This window comes from Nakaseomyces bracarensis (genome assembly GCF_045282275.1).
Source record: "Nakaseomyces bracarensis strain CBM3 chromosome Unknown Scaff13_0, whole genome shotgun sequence".
In the NCBI taxonomy this organism is placed as follows: domain Eukaryota; kingdom Fungi; phylum Ascomycota; class Saccharomycetes; order Saccharomycetales; family Saccharomycetaceae; genus Nakaseomyces; species Nakaseomyces bracarensis.
The window spans coordinates 655,314-673,704 of record NW_027263959.1 but is presented as its reverse complement, the minus strand read 5'-3'; the positions used below and the strand labels follow the sequence as shown (position 1 = coordinate 673,704).

Sequence of the window (18,391 nt, the reverse complement as noted above, 5' to 3'; positions counted from 1 at the left end):
ATAATAATAATAATAAATATCTAGGGATAATGTCTCCTACTAGGAGTAGATCACCCTTTGTGGAACAGGAAAATGATAACCAACAAGCTATATCTCCATTTGATGATAGTAATCGGTTTGTCACGGAACATGAATTGGACTCGCTCGTAAATATAGGCGATACGAACACTACGTTGCGCGATGAGATGGTGGAAGACGAAGATCAAGACACCGGTAACAGAGCAAGAGTGCAAGATGAAAATTTTGGCTATAAGGATTACGAAGAACTTGACTTTGATGATAATGTGTCCTTTGAGCCCACGCCAGTGGTCGGACGCAGTGAGGACGGTAAATTTCTCCCGGATGATAATAAAGTGCTGACATTTGGGCCAGGTGACCCTGTGAGCAAGAGACGTAGCGCTCGTGGTACCGATGGCGAGTCTGGCGAACCAGAGATCAAGAGACTGAGGTGGGGTACTCAACGAAGGAGGAAGTCGATGAAGAAGTACGATATAGGTAGAAATAAGACACTTAAATGGGCCAAAAAAAATATACAGAGTCCCTTTGAGGAGCTCATCGGGAATGAGACCAATGCTAACACTGATGAGACTGGGATGGCTAACAAAGCTGATGAATTAAGAACAATCTATCATAACTTACCGCTTCCTTCAGAGATGTTAGACGAGGATAACAACCCAATAGCAAACTATCCCAGAAATAAAATTAGGACAACAAAATACACCCCGCTCACGTTCCTGCCTAAAAATATCATGTTTCAATTCCATAATTTCGCGAACATTTATTTCTTGATCCTGTTGATCTTGGGTGCTTTCCAAATCTTCGGTGTGACCAACCCGGGGTTTAACGCCGTGCCTCTTATTGTCATCGTTATTATTACAGCAATAAAGGATGGTGTAGAGGATTCGAGAAGAACTGTGCTTGATCTAGAGGTCAATAATACAAAAACTCATATTTTAACAGGGGTAGATAACCCAAACGTTTCTTCTGATGATATTTCTTTGTGGAGGAAATTCAAGAAGGCTAATACAAGATTACTTGTCTCCAGTGTAACTTTCATTAATGAAAGAGTTACTCAGCATGGTAGACAAAAGAGAGCTCAAAGAGAACGTCAAAAGATGAATCACAAGAAGAGACAGTCAAGGACTTTTAGAGCTTCAATGGCTTCTTACCAAAGCAGATATTCAATGGATATGAGACCTTCGATGGATATGAGGGGTTCGATGGAGATGAGACCATCGATGGATGTAGGTGAATTCAATGACCCGTTAGAGAACTCTTTAATAAACAAGACCATACCACATAACATGGATTGGAGGTTTGCTAAGGATTTCTGGAAAAATGTAAAGGTAGGTGATATAGTAAGAGTACACAACAACGAGGAAATTCCAGCCGATATTGTCCTTTTATCTACTTCTGATTCTGATGGCGCTTGCTATGTTGAAACTAAAAATCTTGACGGTGAAACCAACCTAAAAGTTCGTCAGTCCATGAAATGTATTTCTGACGTGAGAAGCTCTGCTGATATTGCAAGGACTAAGTTCTGGATTGAAAGTGAAGGGCCGCATGCTAATTTATATTCATATCAAGCTAACTTTAAATGGCACGATCTTGCGACTGACGAAGTTTTAAATGAACCCATTGGTATAAATAACTTGTTATTGCGTGGTTGTACTCTAAGAAATACGAAATGGGCTATGGGTATAGTTGCTTTTACTGGTAATGACACTAAAATCATGTTGAACACTGGTGTTACACCAACCAAAAAATCGAGAATTTCAAGAGAATTGAATATTTCTGTCCTATTCAATTTCGCTCTGCTGTTTGTGTTGTGTTTTGTGGCTGGTCTTGCTAATGGTATTTTTCATGATAAACATCCTAGGTCTAGAGATTTCTTTGAATTTGGTACGGGTACAGGTGGACCAGCTACCAGTGGTTTCGTATCCTTTTGGGTGGCTGTAATTTTGTACCAATCGCTGGTTCCAATTTCATTGTATATATCTATCGAAATTATTAAAACTGCACAGGCGATATTTATTTATATGGATGTCATGATGTACAATGCAAAACTGGACTATCCATGTACTCCAAAGTCATGGAATATTTCTGACGATCTTGGGCAGATAGAATACATCTTCTCTGATAAAACTGGTACTCTGACTCAGAATGTCATGGAATTCAAGAAATGTACCATCAATGGTGTTTCGTACGGTAGAGCTTATACTGAAGCCTTGGCTGGTTTGAGAAAGAGACAAGGGGTTGATGTTGAAAAGGAAGGTAAATTTGAAAAAGAGGGTATAAAGAATGACAGGGAAGTCATGATCAGAGAGTTACAGAATCTTTCCAAAAACAGCCAATTCTACCCAGATGAGCTTACCTTTGTTTCCAAAGAATTTGTACATGATCTCGGCGGAAATTCTGGTGAGATTCAGCAAAAATCTTGTCAGCATTTCATGCTAGCATTAGCTGTCTGTCACTCGGTCCTAATCGAAACTTCGAAAGAAGATCCTAATAAGTTAGAACTAAAAGCACAGTCTCCAGACGAGGCAGCTTTAGTTACTACCGCTAGGGATATGGGTTTCAGTTTTGTGAAGAAAACAAAGGATTCAATGGTAATTGAAGTTCAAGGTATAGAAAAAGAATTTCAAGTACTGAATATTCTCGAATTCAACTCCTCGAGAAAAAGAATGAGTTGCATTATTAAAATCCCAGCAGAAACTCCAAATAGCAAACCAAGAGCCTTATTGATTTGCAAAGGTGCAGATTCTGTTATTTATTCTAGACTGAACAAAACTGGTTTGAACGATGAAACTCTGTTGGAGAAGACTGCACTTCACCTGGAACAATATGCCACAGAAGGTTTGAGAACCTTGTGTATAGCTCAAAGAGAATTGACATGGGAAGAATATGAGAATTGGAATAAGAACTATGATATTGCTGCGGCCGCCATTACTAATAGAGAAGATGAACTTGAAAAGGTATCTGACCAAATTGAAAGAAATTTAATTCTACTTGGAGGTACTGCAATTGAGGATCGTCTGCAAGATGGTGTTCCAGATTCAATTGCTCTATTAGGTGAAGCTGGTATTAAATTATGGGTCTTGACCGGTGACAAAGTTGAAACTGCTATCAACATTGGTTTCTCTTGTAACCTCTTAAACAACGATATGGAACTTTTGGTTGTAAAGAATAGTGGTGCTGATGTGGAGGAATTAGGTAATACTCCTAAGGAAATTGTTGACACTCTTATTTCGCAATACCTTCATGACAAGTTTGGAATGGCTGGTTCAGAAGAAGAACTTCAATTGGCCAAGAAACAGCATGATATTCCAAAAGGGGAGTTCGCTGTTATTATTGATGGTGATGCATTGAAATATGCACTCTCTAGTGATGACCTGAAGAGAAAATTCTTACTACTTTGTAAGAATTGTAAATCAGTTTTATGCTGCAGAGTATCTCCTTCCCAAAAAGCTGCTGTTGTTAAGTTAGTTAAGAATACATTGGATGTTATGACACTTGCTATTGGTGATGGATCAAATGACGTTGCCATGATCCAATCGGCCAACATTGGTGTTGGTATTGCTGGTGAGGAAGGTAGACAAGCTGTTATGTCATCTGATTATGCTATTGGTCAATTTAGATATTTGACCAGGTTATTACTAGTTCACGGTAAATGGTGTTATAAGAGACTTGCAGAAATGATCCCGCTATTTTTTTACAAAAATGTCATTTTCACGCTTGCCCTTTTCTGGTTTGGTATTTATAATAACTATGATGGTTCCTACTTATTCGAGTACACTTATTTGACATTCTACAACTTGGCATTCACTTCCATTCCTGTTATCTTATTAGGTATATTTGATCAAGATGTTAGTGACACACTTTCAGTTATATTTCCGCAACTTTATAGAGTGGGTATCCTAAGAAAGGAATGGAATCAGACTAAATTTTTGTATTATATGTTCGATGGTCTTTATCAATCAATTATTTGTTTCTTCTTCCCATATCTTCTTTACCGTCGTAATATGGTAGTTACTGGAAATGGATTAGGACTGGACCATCGTTATTATGTTGGTGTACCTGTTACTGCAATTGCCGCAATTACATGTAACTTGTATATTCTGATGGAACAAAAACGCTGGGATATTTTCTGTTCTTTCTTTATCGGTATTTCTATTATGATTTTCTTTACTTGGACAGGTATTTGGTCAAGTGCCAGCAGAAGTAATGAGTTTTACAAAGGTGCTGCCAGAGTTTTTGGAACACCATCATTTTGGGCAGTTATGTTTGTCGGTATAATGTTCTGCCTCTTGCCCCGTTTTTCATTTGATGTGTTCAAAAGATTTTTCTATCCTAACGATGTTGATATTATTAGGGAAATGTGGAGCCGGGGTGACTTCGACCATTTACCTGAGAAATATGATCCTACAGATCCAGATACACCTAAGATCAGTTTAGCGCAAGTATATGATAAGAACCAAGCCATACAAAAAACATCTACTCCCTATTCAAGCAGCTCATCTAGCGAGGATGTTGTATCCGAGGAAATTGAACTAGCTACTACAAAAGATAAATTTGTTGCCAATCCTCAGCCCGAATATGAGTCTGGCGTAGGTGACGAAATTCTGAAATATTACCTAGGAAAGGATTCTAATCGGAACACCTTGAATATCGATAATTCTAAAAGAATGTCGATGTATTCTAGAGCTAGTAATCAACCGAAAACCTCTCTTGATATAACCAGAGAGGAAATGATAATGTCAAATCAGCTAGATAACAGATACTCTGTCGAACGTGCAAGAGCATCTTTAGAACTGCCTGGTATAAATCACGCTGAAAGCCTGATGTCGAAATGAAGTTTTTATGTATTCTGCATATTATTTCATTCCAAAAAGCTAAAAAAAAAAAAAAAAAAAAGTAAACATTTATGTCTGTTTTAATTCTATTTGGAAGTCAAATCCATTCTTATAAAACATTTTGATATTGAACTGTATTAAAATTACTTTAGATTGATAATCAATCTAGTGACCAGTTTTCACTTTTTATGAGAGAATTCGGTTTTTATAAAAAATATTCATTTCGGTAAACATTTATGCTAAAAAAATAAGAGGGCCTAAGAGAAAAACCAAAACATGTTCCATAGACCACTTTTTTTTTTGCATAATTTTTATTTCCACCAAGTATTCATAAATTGGACTTACTGTATATTATTTCTTCTGTTTTTGTTTTATTTTCTTTCATACTAGCATATACAAATTATGATATCAATACAATAAGATAAATCTAAATAAAACTACTTTTTATGTAATCACATCTACTTTATGTTTCCTACATTCTTTTGTCCTAAATTTATGTTATCTATATAACGGCTATCAAATGGAAAATGGAAATAACAATGCGTTCTAATTGCATTATATTTTACTATTTTCGTCCATTGTTATAATCTGATGGAAATAGCAACTGGCAAATTAATTTCGGCTAGAAACTTTAATATACTTAAGATTACTGTTACTCGGAGTGCAGGTAAAATTTAGTAATATTACTATATTGTAACTACTGTTGTTTTCAAAACTTTACGTCATCCTACAATTTTCAACAACCTTTCAATTATATGAATTGATAATGATCATAACCATAAAAAAGGGTATTTAAGGTTAATATTTCTCAAAATGGAACAGTTCTTCGAAAATATTTCTAAAGTTATCGCTGACCTAAGATTCATGTGTTGATGCGCTGTTTTCAATGTTATTTTAGCTTGGCAGAACGCAAGAATAAAATAATGCCACTGAAGATATCTGTAATATTTCATAAAAAAGGTAATTTAACAATTATTTGAGCTAAAATATAAATACCTTAGGTAGGTTTCTTTTTTCTTTCCTCTTCATATTTACAAATATAAATTAAATGCTGGTGCTTATATTTTAAAATATTCTTTCATTGTATGTATTGTTTTTGTACCACCTTTATAACCAAGATATTGAATAAATACTCAGAAAAGAATAATCAATTTAAATACTTAATTGCTAGATATGGAAACGATGGATTATTCATTCCATTATGAAGAGATCATATCAAATATGGCGCCATCAATGGAGGATTTGAAACTGTATGAAAGTTTTATTGCACGTTCTGCGCAGCAATTAAAACATAGAGGTTTATTGAAATTACAAATGCCAGATGACTATATATGTGCAGTAGATGAATATTTCTATAACGCAAAAATAACCAATTCTAGAGTTCAGAAGGCATTCGGCGGACAGGTTAAGACTATAAAGGAAGAGATATATTATAAATTCGAAAAAGAAATTTGGAATAGTTGTCCTCAGCCATGTAACTTTATAAGAATTCCAGATATAAAAGATGATAAATATTTGATTAACACAATCAGAGAATCAATACAAGCTTGCAACGGTAATTCCTTTACTGTCGAAAACTTGATGAATCATGAAGGTTTCTTCTGGGCCAACTATTGGAAATTCACTCCAGTTGTTGGAGTACTAAGTACCTCTAAAGAAAATAATAATAATAGTGCTTTGTTAGAAACTATGGGACTGGAATGCTCCTCACCAAACCTGCTTGATGATGGCTGCCGTCTATCAACTTTTGCCTTTACAATACCATGGAAAGTGTTCACGGAAGAAAATTTTGATATATATTATCACTTTTATGGCGCGCCAATTCAGTGGTACACTATTAAAATGGAAGATAGAAACAACTTTATCCGTTTATTAAAGGACTTGAACATCTGTGATGCAGCTAACTGCAATGCATTCTTCAGACACCATATGTATTTATGCAGTCCCTCGGATCTGGCTAAAAATGGTATAATCGTCAATAGATACTTACAAAGATGTGGAGAGGTCATTATATTTAAACCTGGTGAAATTTACATGGGATTTCACCATGGTTTCACTATAACACAGGAAAAAATTATTGAAAATACGTTTATTGAGTTCGATAATCAACAAAAGATAACAAGCTTCTGCAGCTGTGGTTTAGCAAACAATAATAAAGAAGAAACTTCTCTTAAAAGTTTAAACAAAGATAGTGAGGTTGTTGTGAGTAACTATCTTGAGGTATGCGAACTACTTGTTACCAGCTTCGTTCCACTAAATTTTAGAAATGAATTACTCTTAGGGAAGGACATAGTACAAATGTACCAAGCTACTACCAAGGCACAATTACCAGATATATTAAATTCTAGTCCAAATAGACATGCAGCTTCTATCGCTCCCTGTATGATAACACCATCCCCAAGTTATGAGAAGAAAGTTAGTCCTGAAGTAAAAACTCTAACAAATTCAAAAGACATCAGAGACATAACATCTTCTGAAGAGTATGACTTAATTACAAAACTGGCTGAAATATCTCCTATTTTAAACTGTCGAACTACATGGAATATTGATTTGAATAGCCTTGATAATATACCTTGTACCGTGGAACAGTATATTCCAGCCGCCAACATAAGGACAGATTTTCCAGGTATAGGAAATGTGGAAGGCTCTAAAGTTAAAACAGCTTCAAAAGAATTAACCAATAATATAATTAAAAATCAAAAAAGAAGAGGAGCAAGAAAAATTGGCGAGATACTGAAACTGCAAAGAAATGCAATTAAATTTAAAATTGATAGAATTCCAGTAAAGAGAAAAATCAATAAACATTCGACTTATCCTAAAGAAAGGAAATTTAGATTAGAGCCTCAACCAGATGGAACCCTAATTATCTTACCCTGTGAATTATTTTTGTCAGAAGAAGAGGTTCAAAAACTAGAAAAAAATCTGGTTCCATTTTCATCAAGAGTTGAGAGAGTTGGTGGCATGAATATATATCACTGTGACCGCTGTGATCAATCATACAATTCTGCACATCATCTATTGAGGCATCAAAGGTCGGTACATTCGAAAACGAAACCATTTTGCTGTCCGCGTTGTTTGAAAGGTTTCAAGAGAAGGGACCATGTGACACAACATCTTAGAAGGAAAATTCCTTGTAAGGAACTAGATTTTATTCATAAATAGTTGTAGAAATTGTTAGGACAGAATATATAGACGTTCGTATATGTAGTATAGAAAAATTTTAGTAAAACGCGCAAAATGAGGACCATTTTCTGTCGAATCAATGAGAAATAGAAATAATCTATATGGTAGTTTAATCATCAAACCTATCAATCATACCAAAAATATTTTTGAGAACATTTCCTTTTACTATTCTATCATAAACGTGTACGCCCTCACCTGTACCTTTAGTCTTGTTACATAAACCGTCACCAAAGAGTAGGCGGACAAAATCACTTTGTAAACCAAGTGGCACAAGGGAATTTGGATCAATTTTACCATGAAGGGCTGCTTTTCTTTCTCTTATTACCTGTGAGGTATGTTCTAGGTTATCGGCTGCACTTTGAGCATTATCGACAATCGATTTAGGTATCCCACACATTGCTGCCACGTGCATACCAAATGAACCTTCACTTTGACCTTCTACCAATTTGTATAAGAAGGTAACATTCCTTGTCTTTTCGTCTACCAATATGCTCATTTTCATAGGTTTTACTTGTGGGTGTGTTTTAAAACTTAAACCCAAAGTACCGTAATGAGTAGCAAAAAATCCTAAACTCTGAATGTGTGTTGCTACATGATGTAATACACTTTCGGCAATAGAAAACCCATCGTTTGAAGAACCACCTCTACCCAATTCATCTAAAACCAATAAAGACCTATTGCTAGCCATATCTAGAATCTTTTTTGTCTCAGATAGCTCAACAAAAAAGGTGGACTTGCCTTGCATGATGTTATCATTAGCCCCCAGTCTAGTCATAATCCTATCTACTGGTGTTAAATCAGCAGACTCGGCTGGTACATAGCAACCCATCTGGGCCATGATTACCGCCACACAAGTCATTCTTAATACAGTGGATTTACCAGCAGCATTAGCACCTGTTAATAAGCCTAAATTGGGTGAGCCTTTTCCAAGACTAACATCATTGGGTATGAAGTCTTTAGCGGTAGTTGCATCAAGGTTAAAACAGGGGTGTCTCAACGACTTAAAATCAACAAAGCCATTTAGTTTACACCCAGTAGTTTCATCAATTTCGTCATGGAACCTAGGCCTACAGGATGGGGCACCGAGTGCTTCTGAGGTTCTTGCTAAACCGATCAAACAATCAATATTTGATAAAGAATGAACTGTGGGCATCCATAGTGCATCATAATTAGTGTCAAACTTTTTACATAATCTAAACTTCAAATCGTCTTCCAGAGTTTTATGCAGTTCCCTTGCCTCTGCCATTAGTCTTGCTAGTTTTCTCACCTCATCTGAATAATATCTTTTCGTAGACTTATTGGCACCCATCTGAACCCAGCTACTTGGGACATATTTGGAAGCCATTACTGGAATTTCAATTGTGTAAATTTCTTTACCTGAATCCTTGTATTGTATGTTAGATGTTTTTAATAACTTCATATACGATTTTAGTAAGCTTTGAAGTTCTTGTTCCAGAGATTCAATTTTTTCCAGAGACTTGTCAAACTCTGGTTCAACTCCAGGTTGTGGAATAATAACACCTTCTTCAACCGCCTTTCTTCTATCAAATGCATTTTTCCATTTTCCAACTTCTTCTTGTAGAGACTTGGGAATTTGGCTAAAATACGTTTGTAAGGCGCCTACCATAGAGTGATTTTTGATCTCTCCTACTAGAAGCACAATATCCTCAAACGCAGTGATCACTTTATCAAAATCTTTAACCTTTAGCGAGCCCGAATGAATGCGGGATAACATCCTTTCCAAATCAGGAAGCGTTGATAAGGTTGATTCCATAGTATTCCTTAATTCTGTGTCACTCATTAAAGCATCAACACTATCTTGTCTCTTCTCGATATCAGATCTCATTAGAAGGGGATGCATTAGCCATTTTTTCATCATTCTTTTCCCCATTGCTGTAATAGCGTTGTTGAACAGCTTGAATAATGTACCTTTGTCACTTCCGTCATATGAGTTACTAAATATTTCTAAATTTTGTAGTGATATTCCATCGAGAACCATTGAATTTTGAGATTTAACAAAATTGTATTCCTTAATATTTTTCATTGAAATCAGGTTCTCATCTAATTTTAACCATTTTAAATAGTACAATAAACCACCAAAGGCAGACAAACCAACTTTTTTGTTATTTTCATGGTATTGTATCAAAGTCTTTGGCCATTGGTCACTGCTTTTAAAGTATTTCTCCTCATTAGCAATCAGTTCATTATAAGTTTTCTCAGCATCATAGAACTCTTCAGCGGGTTTTATATAATTGAAAAGGGCGTGAGGAGCAGCACAAAATTTCACGATTTTGTGAGCCAGGTTACTCAAGTTGTTTTTTTCCATAATGATTTCTTTTGGTTTGACCTGGGACATTAGAGTATCTAGTCTGGAACATTCATCATCATCGTGGAATTCAATCATTTGTAGTTCACCTGTAGAAGTATCTATAAAAGCAACACCGAATATCCTGGTATATGTAGGAGATTCAGGTGCAGTAGAGTCATAGAAATTTGATGGTTCTTCCCTTATTGCTAGACAGTAAGTGGCTAAATCTGAATGAATCATATCGCTATCTACTAAGGTACCAGAAGTCAACACGCATTGTAATTCACGTTTTACGATACCTTTAGATCCTTCTCTCATTTCTTTAGCAAGCATAGATTCTCTTTGATCCACTTTAGCTACCTTGTAACCGAGTTGAATGAATTGTGCGGCCCAATGTTCAAAAGACATTTCTGGTATGCCTGCTAGTTGCATATTAGCTCTCCCTCCGCCGGCAAGTTTCCAATCAAATAATGCATTTGCTAAAAAAGCATCCTTTTCATAAAGTTCAAAGAACTTCCCTTTCTTAAAGAAAACAATACAATCCCACATCTTTGATTTGATTTCCCAGTATTGTTTCTCAAAAGGCGTAAATTTATTCCATGCCGATGATGGAATATATAACGTTCTAGGATCATACTCTGGATCATCTTTAGGTCTTTTCTGGGCATCACGTTCTTCAACCAGCCATTGATATCTTTCTTCATTTTGTTTTGTAAATGCAGTATTCTTAGATTGTGTACTAGTAGCAGGTTTCTTTGGTATGACAGAAGCGGATTTAGTGAACTTTTTAATAATTGGTTTAGGAGTTGTAGTTGTAGGCTTTTTATACTTATTAGTGGATAGTGCTAAGATGTCATCATCGTCACTATCATCATCCAGAATAGAACTGTGTTCTTTTTCTGGAATAAACTCTTCTTCTACTTCTTCGTCAGCTTCTGATTCTGAGGCTATTGTAAACTCATCATCATCATCACTCACAGGAGCACTACGTCTTTTCTTCGTAGAAATAACTTCTTCATCATCATCTTCGCTATCTTCTGTGTAGCTTATATTCCTTTTCCGTCTTCTACCACTAGATATAGTAGGTTGTTCTTCTTCATTCTCATCATTCTCAACCTCTTGTTTGTCTTCTGCTATTTTTGGTGTATTTTCAGGAGTAAGTTCTTTTAACTCTGTCTCTGTAGAGACAGCAGTTCTTTCTTCAGCTTTGGTAGCAGTTTCTGTATCCTTTTTGTCTATGTCTTCAACTGGTTGATCCTTTTCGTTATCTTCATCATCGATGAATAGAGATTTATCCTTCCTCTCATTATCCCTAGTAGGGCTGGGGTATTCTGAGCATTTTTTACTTTGTACTTTTGGATTACTGGTAGGAGAACTCTGTTTCGAAAAGAACGAAAGCAGAGTGCTCTGTTTCATTTTCTTATTAGATGACCCTCCCATGGACAGCTTCTTATTAGTTTTCGGTGTACTTGGAGCAGTCATAATTTATTAGTGTCCTATATTATACCCCCCTGTTTTAATTCCTATTGATATATGTATGATTATTGATGGCTCTGGATCAAATTTAGTTAGCATTATAAAAAGAATATATATGTTTTTTTGTAAATATTTAAAAAGCTTCTTATCGAATCGCATTAGCCCTCATCGAAACGACGAACGCGTCGTATTAGGGATGCGACGCGTTATTTTAACACTAATTTTTTCTCCAAGGCGTAGAAAAAAAGAAAAGATGAAAATGTAAACAATAATAAACTGCAAATTCACGCGTTAGTGGATGCCAGACTGTATTGGGTACTCTTAGAGCAGTATTTACGCTAATAACCTAAGAATTATAGTAATAATAATAATAATAATAATAATAATAATAATAATAATAATAATAATAATAATAATAATAATAATAATAATAATAATAATAATAATAATAATAATAAAAAAAAAAGGAAATAAGACATTTTACAATTACATAGGTATATCATTAAAAGTGCGTAGGAGCGTACTGGTAGCCATGGACAAAACACTAGAGAGCCGTCTCGTAGAAATCCAATTTGTTATCCGGGATTACTATAGTGTCTTGTCTTAAATGTTTGCCGATTATCATCACATTTAATAGCATTTGTGGTACCTATTGGTTACGTTTGTTATTTAATTTCTTAGTATTAGTACTATTTTTGGTTGTTTATATTTTATTTAAGCAGCTCGTATGGTATTTTGGAAGAAGTCTGGGTCTTCCTCTAGGGATTCCTTGATGATATCCAGACCACCTTGGAATTCACCATTTATATATAGTTGTGGGAATGTAGGCCAGTCGGAGAATTTCTTTAGGTTAGTTCTCACTGAATCGTCCCTTAGAATATCAAAAAAACCAAACCTTATCTGGTGTTCTCTAAGTATACCCACAATCTGTCTCGAGAACCCACATTTAGGCTCCGATGGGTTACCCTTCATAAACAGCATAACTGGTGCCGCATTCACCAATTTCGCTAGCCTAGCCATCAATTCTTCCTCTGTCTCTTCTTCTTCTTCCTCATCATCATCATCATCTTGCTGTTGTTGATTGTTTACAACACCATCTGCAGGTGTTCTCTTACATTCCTCTAAAGCAGCTAAAAACTCCTTAGGGTTGGCTCCAGATAATTCTCTCAATATAGTACCATCCTTAATCAATATGAAGTAAGGCACAGCCGATATTTCAAACAACTCCGCAATCTCAGACTGGGAGTCCGCATCAATAGCCAAGAAAATTACATCCCTATTCGAATCATCGTCACTGATGGCTCTATACAGCTCATTTACGGCCTTACAAGGCTCAGCCCACGCAGTATGGAAGTATAAAGCTATAAGTTTGCCTTGAGCATTAGTAGTCAAATCAGTAAATTGATCTTGCTCTGTAATTTCTATAACAGCCATTTTCTTTTTTATTTTTCTAGAGTGTTTTTTTTTTCTTGATTATTACACTTGAACGTCTTTGATAATTTATTTGATACAGGGAGGTTAGAAGACCTATTCCTTATTATAGTTTATTTTGTTGAGTGTGTGTTACTATTAATATATAAGGTCTATTTTTTAGAACAAGTGTCTATTATATCCTCCTTTAATTTGTTCTTATATATCACCGTTACAACTAATACATTACTTATATGTCTATTTTCATTCTGATTACAAATTAGAAGCAGAAGAAATTTAAATTAACCTTCCAACTACGCTTTCTACGGTGTTTTCTATACGCAAGTTAAAGAAAGCATTGAAATATCTCTCTCTCTCTTCACTTAATACCCTATCTTCAGTAGATTTAACAACATTTGCGCCTTAGAATCCTACGTACAGATATATAGCTCATCCCAATTAAGTTTTTTCTGTTCATCTTTTTGTTCTTCGTTTCTACGTCAAAACCACAGTTTGTGGCGAATTGGTTATTCTTTATTTATTGTTATTTTTTTTTTATTGCTGTTTAAATGTATTTTTGTACGTGAAGTGGGCATCTTATTATATAATTCAGAAATTTTTCTAACTTTTTGTAATGGACCAATCAGAGTAGAGAGTATTAGTAAGTCGTTCACTCCGGGTTAACACTTATCTCTTCCTCTATTTTTATTTTTTTTTTTGGTACTTTTTTTACCCACTCTCTCCCTCCCATAACACCAATAGGAAATATATTATTTTGTGACTACATCCGTACATAAGATAATATACACCCGTACATTCTGTAAACATTTGTTGATTATCCTATTAAGGAAAAGTGTGTTTGTCAATTTCAAAAAAAAATGACGCAGTAGGAAAATAAGTTTATACGGACAGTAGCACATGCACAGATTTCCGTGAGAAACATGGGTCTTGTCTGAACCAGCCCGGTTCCTACGGCTACGTCTAAGTCTCTGGGGCTGTCAGTATTGTGCCATCAAGAGAAATTGGATTTTTAGATATTTTGTATGCAGTTAAGAGTTCGTCTAGAGAGATGTTTGCACACTGAGATGGCGAAAAAATAAAGATGAAAAAAAATTTTTTTTATAGGCGAATAATGGGTTTCTTTGAGGGCAAGCCACTACATAAAAAAAATTAAAATTTTTTTTTTTTTCATTGTGAGAGTAATAATTATTATTCTTCATTCAATTTTTATTAACTTCTTTTCATATAAAGAATATCACGGTAATCTTTAATTTTTTTTTCTGGTGAGTAAGACGCATTTTTATTTTGCAGACGATCCTTTTTGAAAGAAAAATCATAGATATAATAGATCAAACTTTTAACAATGCAAATCTTTGTTAAGACTTTGACTGGTAAGACCATCACTTTGGAGGTCGAATCCAGCGACACCATTGACAATGTTAAGTCTAAGATCCAAGACAAGGAGGGTATCCCACCTGACCAACAAAGATTGATCTTTGCTGGTAAGCAATTGGAAGACGGTAGAACTTTGTCTGACTACAACATCCAAAAGGAATCCACCTTGCACTTGGTCTTGAGATTGAGAGGTGGTGGTAAGAAGAGAAAGAAGAAGGTCTACACCACCCCAAAGAAGATTAAGCACAAGCACAAGAAGGTTAAGCTTGCTGTCTTGTCTTACTACAAGGTCGATGGTGAAGGTACCGTCACCAAGTTGAGAAAGGAATGTTCCAACCCAACCTGTGGTGCTGGTGTTTTCTTGGCTGACCACAAGACCAGATTGTACTGTGGTAAGTGTCACTCCGTCTACAAGGTTGACGCTTAAATATAATGTATAGTTTTTTTCACTATTATTTCTTCGATAATATATATATATAACTTACATTTTTATTAAATTCATAAACGTCATCTGTTAAACTAAACAAAATAATCTTTAAAATTATAAAACTATAACAAAAGCAAGATACAAATATTGTAACTTTCCCCCGGACTTCGGACTGAGTATTAAGGTTAAATATTAAAGATAAAAAAAAAATTAGTATAGTGAAGAATTTGAAATATAATATTTAATAAAATATATAAGGAAAGTAAAAAAACTATTACTTAAAATGTTCAGTTAAAAAGAAAACTAGAATTAAATAATACCAAATGCAGAAATGTTTTTTATTTTTGCTCCCTGTTGTAAATACTTTATATTTTTTTAATAACAGGGAAAACAACGTATGATAATTACAGAAGTTGTTTCTATTGTGAGCGTACAGGAAAATCAAATGAGTTTGTTGTGTAAAAGAAGGGATATCCCTAATTATGACATTGGGAAAAGAATATTAAAAATTGTCTTGTATTAGTGCGAGTCGTTTCATTGTAGTTTTAGTTGTTGTTCTTGCTGTTGTTGTTGTTCTTTGTTACTTCTATTTGTATAATAATGTTGGTCTTTTTTTTTGTGTTTTATTTGTTTAGTCATGGAAAGAACCGATTATTTCTCATTGAAAGCTTCAGAAAACATCTCTTGATTAGAACCTAAGATGTTAGAATAAGTTCTTTCTGTTTCTTTTATCAAGTTACCAGCAGTAGATCTTACATCCTCCACTGTCTCGTTAAACACGGAACCGATATCGCTATTGATTTGATTCCAGTGCTCGTTGAACACCTTCAGTACTAAATCGAATCCCATCTTACCCTTCTTGGCGTTTTCACCAAATCTCTGTACACTCCATTCTTCAACTTTACTACAGAACCTGCCAAGAGTACCACACACTGTGATCTGGGCCTCCTGTTCAAAGACTGTCTTAGAGTCAGGTCTTAGTTCATCAGGAGTGTATTTAACGGTCTCGTAAACCTTCATAATATTCCAAAATGTCAGATTACAACTCCTCATGGTCAAAGTCTTGGTATCGAGGTCTACAGTGGAAACTTCACGAACAAAACTTTTCTCGGAAGCACCAACAACTAGTAATACCCATCTAGGCACACTCTGCTTCACAGTGATAAGTCTCTCCGTAACCAACTTCCTACCACTTGAGGACAACTCACGTCTCAACACATCAACAGCAATAACATGAGTAGATACTTCATTAGGATACTTGTTCCAGTTGGCTGCAGTAACTTGTTCCCATGGATATGCAAATTCACAAGTATTTTGGAAAAGTCTCATTCTTTATTTTTTTTTGTATTTTTATTGTTATTTTTTTTTTTTTGTATTTTTATTGTGTACTTGGTTTTTTATTCCTTATTAATCTCTTTTGTAAAATAATTGCTATTTTATATAATATTTAGTGGTTTTATAGTATTTTGATGATTTATATTAATATTACTGGTCGAAAGACAGGAATTTGTTAATATCTATATAATTTTTTTTTTTTTTTGCGTCCGTTGTATGACAGAAAAAGAGCAGAGAAAACCGCAGAGAAAAGAGAGAAGAAGGTAATTGTCAGACAAATACCAGAGAGACATTAGCAATCCCTTTCTTTCCTTCCTCGGGAAAAAAAAAAGAAATCTGTGCGTTTACCGTACACCAAACCCATACAAATCTCATCTCTCCCTTCCTCTTGTACGTAGCTTTCTAAGACCCTTAATTATTTATTTTTCCTTCTTGTTCTCGAGTTCTTTCTGCATGCCCGAAGAAGAGGCCTACAGAGGTTCTTCTTTTCATCCGGTAACTGCCGTCGTGGAAATTTAAATTTTTTTTTGTAACCGGGGTGTCATTCATATTTTATTTCTCTCTACTGGGGTTTACTAGCAAGTGGCAAAAAAAAAAAGAGACTACGTAAGAAGGGAGTGTGCGAGAAACAAAAAGAAGTCATTTTAACTGAATACAAATCCCGAGATCTCGGCTTAATCACGTTTCTCTCTCTGATGCATGTGAAAAGTTGCTCTATAAAACAAAATAAAAAATAATATAATTCTATGTATTTCTGTTAAATGCAGTGAAAATCATGTAGTGGAAGAGTTGAAGATATTAAGGGAAAATTAGGGGGGGAGGGCTGTTGTTATTAATTATAATTAAGATCTATCAAACAAAATGGGGGGGCCCTTTTTTTTTTGTATATTCTACACTCTCCAGTCGTTCTGGATCTTACCTCGAGCCCTGACTAGGCTCGGACCTCTTGGCTCTGCCATGAGTTCTGTCATGTTCTTGAGGAAACTCTGTCCCTGAGAGAACGGGTTGTCCTGTCTCTTGCGGATTCTGTGCATGACAGGGTTACGGAAGCCTATGCTTCTCAGGTACTCTCTGGTGGTCTGCTGCGTTCCTGTCATTGCTATGTGGTAACCGAGTAAGATCATAGGGTATACGATGCAGAATGCACCGTAGGCGATCAGTAGTATGGTTACTGGGATGGGTCTCTTGCTGACGTGCTCTCCGTCGCGGCGTGCGAGGTGGATGGCGCAGTTTGTGATGAGGAAGATGCAGGCCAGAGATGTGCTCACTAGGAACTCGACAAAATATCTATAATTACGTTGTCCTATGCAGTTGTTCACCCACATGCAGTGGTGGTCATGTGTCATTACGCAGCACTCGCATATGGAACAGTGGGAGGCTCTCGGCGGCCTCCATATCTTACACGTACGACAGTACTTGACAGCTACGCTGCAATTCTCGTCTTTTGGCTCATTGACTCCGCGTATATCTCTTCTGTTGCAGTACGGCAGCGTTACCACGTTGTAGTATTCCTGTGGTAACTGTGAGTCGGTCTCTACCATGTGTACGTTTTTAGGCAACATCCCGGGATCACTGGTTGATGTCTTGACAAACGTTACCAACGACCATGCCGAAGACCAATAGAACATAACCACTAGAGCTTTGTACCCACGATGTGTGTGCCATAGTACCCCGGTCTCAAACACAGAAAACAGCACTATCGGCACTATGATCATAAATAATACAAACAAGGAAAACGGCCTTGCATTCTTCACAGTCCGAAACCTACCACCACAAAAGAATATATAATTTGAAAAATTCGGTATCACCTGGTAGTTTCTACCAGAGTTAATCTCAGCATCACCATCAAGAGTGATAAGCCATCGGTATATCCTCTTAAATACACTCGGACTTCCCATTATTATAAATCACCTTTCAGAATATATTATTATTTATTGTGTTTGTTTGTTTTTTTTGTATTTTGTATAACCTCTAAATAGAGGGAGTTTTTTTTTTTGTTTTTTA

At 35.6% G+C, this 18,391-nt stretch overlaps 7 protein-coding genes across 7 annotated transcripts; 3 read left to right on the top strand and 4 right to left on the bottom strand.

Annotated features, from left to right (window-relative positions):
* Positions 1-29: 29 nt before the first annotated feature.
* Positions 30-4,853, top strand: DNF2 (aminophospholipid-translocating P4-type ATPase DNF2; the record flags this gene model as incomplete). Its single annotated transcript, XM_071054487.1, has 1 exon — positions 30-4,853. One exon carries the CDS (start codon positions 30-32, stop codon positions 4,851-4,853), a length of 4,824 nt encoding a protein of 1,607 aa, XP_070909180.1.
* Positions 4,854-6,026: 1,173 nt separating this feature from the next.
* RNJ42_04322 (uncharacterized protein) lies at positions 6,027-8,015 on the top strand (the record flags this gene model as incomplete). The annotated part of the gene is made up of 1 exon (XM_071054486.1): positions 6,027-8,015. One exon carries the CDS (start codon positions 6,027-6,029, stop codon positions 8,013-8,015), a length of 1,989 nt encoding a protein of 662 aa, XP_070909179.1.
* Positions 8,016-8,145: 130 nt separating this feature from the next.
* Positions 8,146-11,826, bottom strand: MSH6 (mismatch repair ATPase MSH6; the record flags this gene model as incomplete). Its single annotated transcript, XM_071054485.1, has 1 exon — positions 8,146-11,826. One exon carries the CDS (start codon positions 11,824-11,826, stop codon positions 8,146-8,148), a length of 3,681 nt encoding a protein of 1,226 aa, XP_070909178.1.
* A 708-nt stretch (positions 11,827-12,534) lies between these two features.
* GRX3 (monothiol glutaredoxin GRX3) lies at positions 12,535-13,254 on the bottom strand (the record flags this gene model as incomplete). Its single annotated transcript, XM_071054484.1, has 1 exon — positions 12,535-13,254. The coding sequence occupies one exon, from the start codon at positions 13,252-13,254 to the stop codon at positions 12,535-12,537; it is 720 nt and encodes a 239-aa protein (XP_070909177.1).
* Positions 13,255-14,593: 1,339 nt separating this feature from the next.
* RPS31 (ubiquitin-40S ribosomal protein eS31 RPS31 fusion protein) lies at positions 14,594-15,052 on the top strand (the record flags this gene model as incomplete). The annotated part of the gene is made up of 1 exon (XM_071054483.1): positions 14,594-15,052. One exon carries the CDS (start codon positions 14,594-14,596, stop codon positions 15,050-15,052), a length of 459 nt encoding a protein of 152 aa, XP_070909176.1.
* A 651-nt stretch (positions 15,053-15,703) lies between these two features.
* Positions 15,704-16,381, bottom strand: UPS2 (Ups2p; the record flags this gene model as incomplete). The annotated part of the gene is made up of 1 exon (XM_071054482.1): positions 15,704-16,381. The coding sequence occupies one exon, from the start codon at positions 16,379-16,381 to the stop codon at positions 15,704-15,706; it is 678 nt and encodes a 225-aa protein (XP_070909175.1).
* Positions 16,382-17,277: 896 nt separating this feature from the next.
* Positions 17,278-18,285, bottom strand: ERF2 (palmitoyltransferase ERF2; the record flags this gene model as incomplete). Its single annotated transcript, XM_071054481.1, has 1 exon — positions 17,278-18,285. One exon carries the CDS (start codon positions 18,283-18,285, stop codon positions 17,278-17,280), a length of 1,008 nt encoding a protein of 335 aa, XP_070909174.1.
* Between the last annotated feature and the right edge of the window lie 106 nt (positions 18,286-18,391).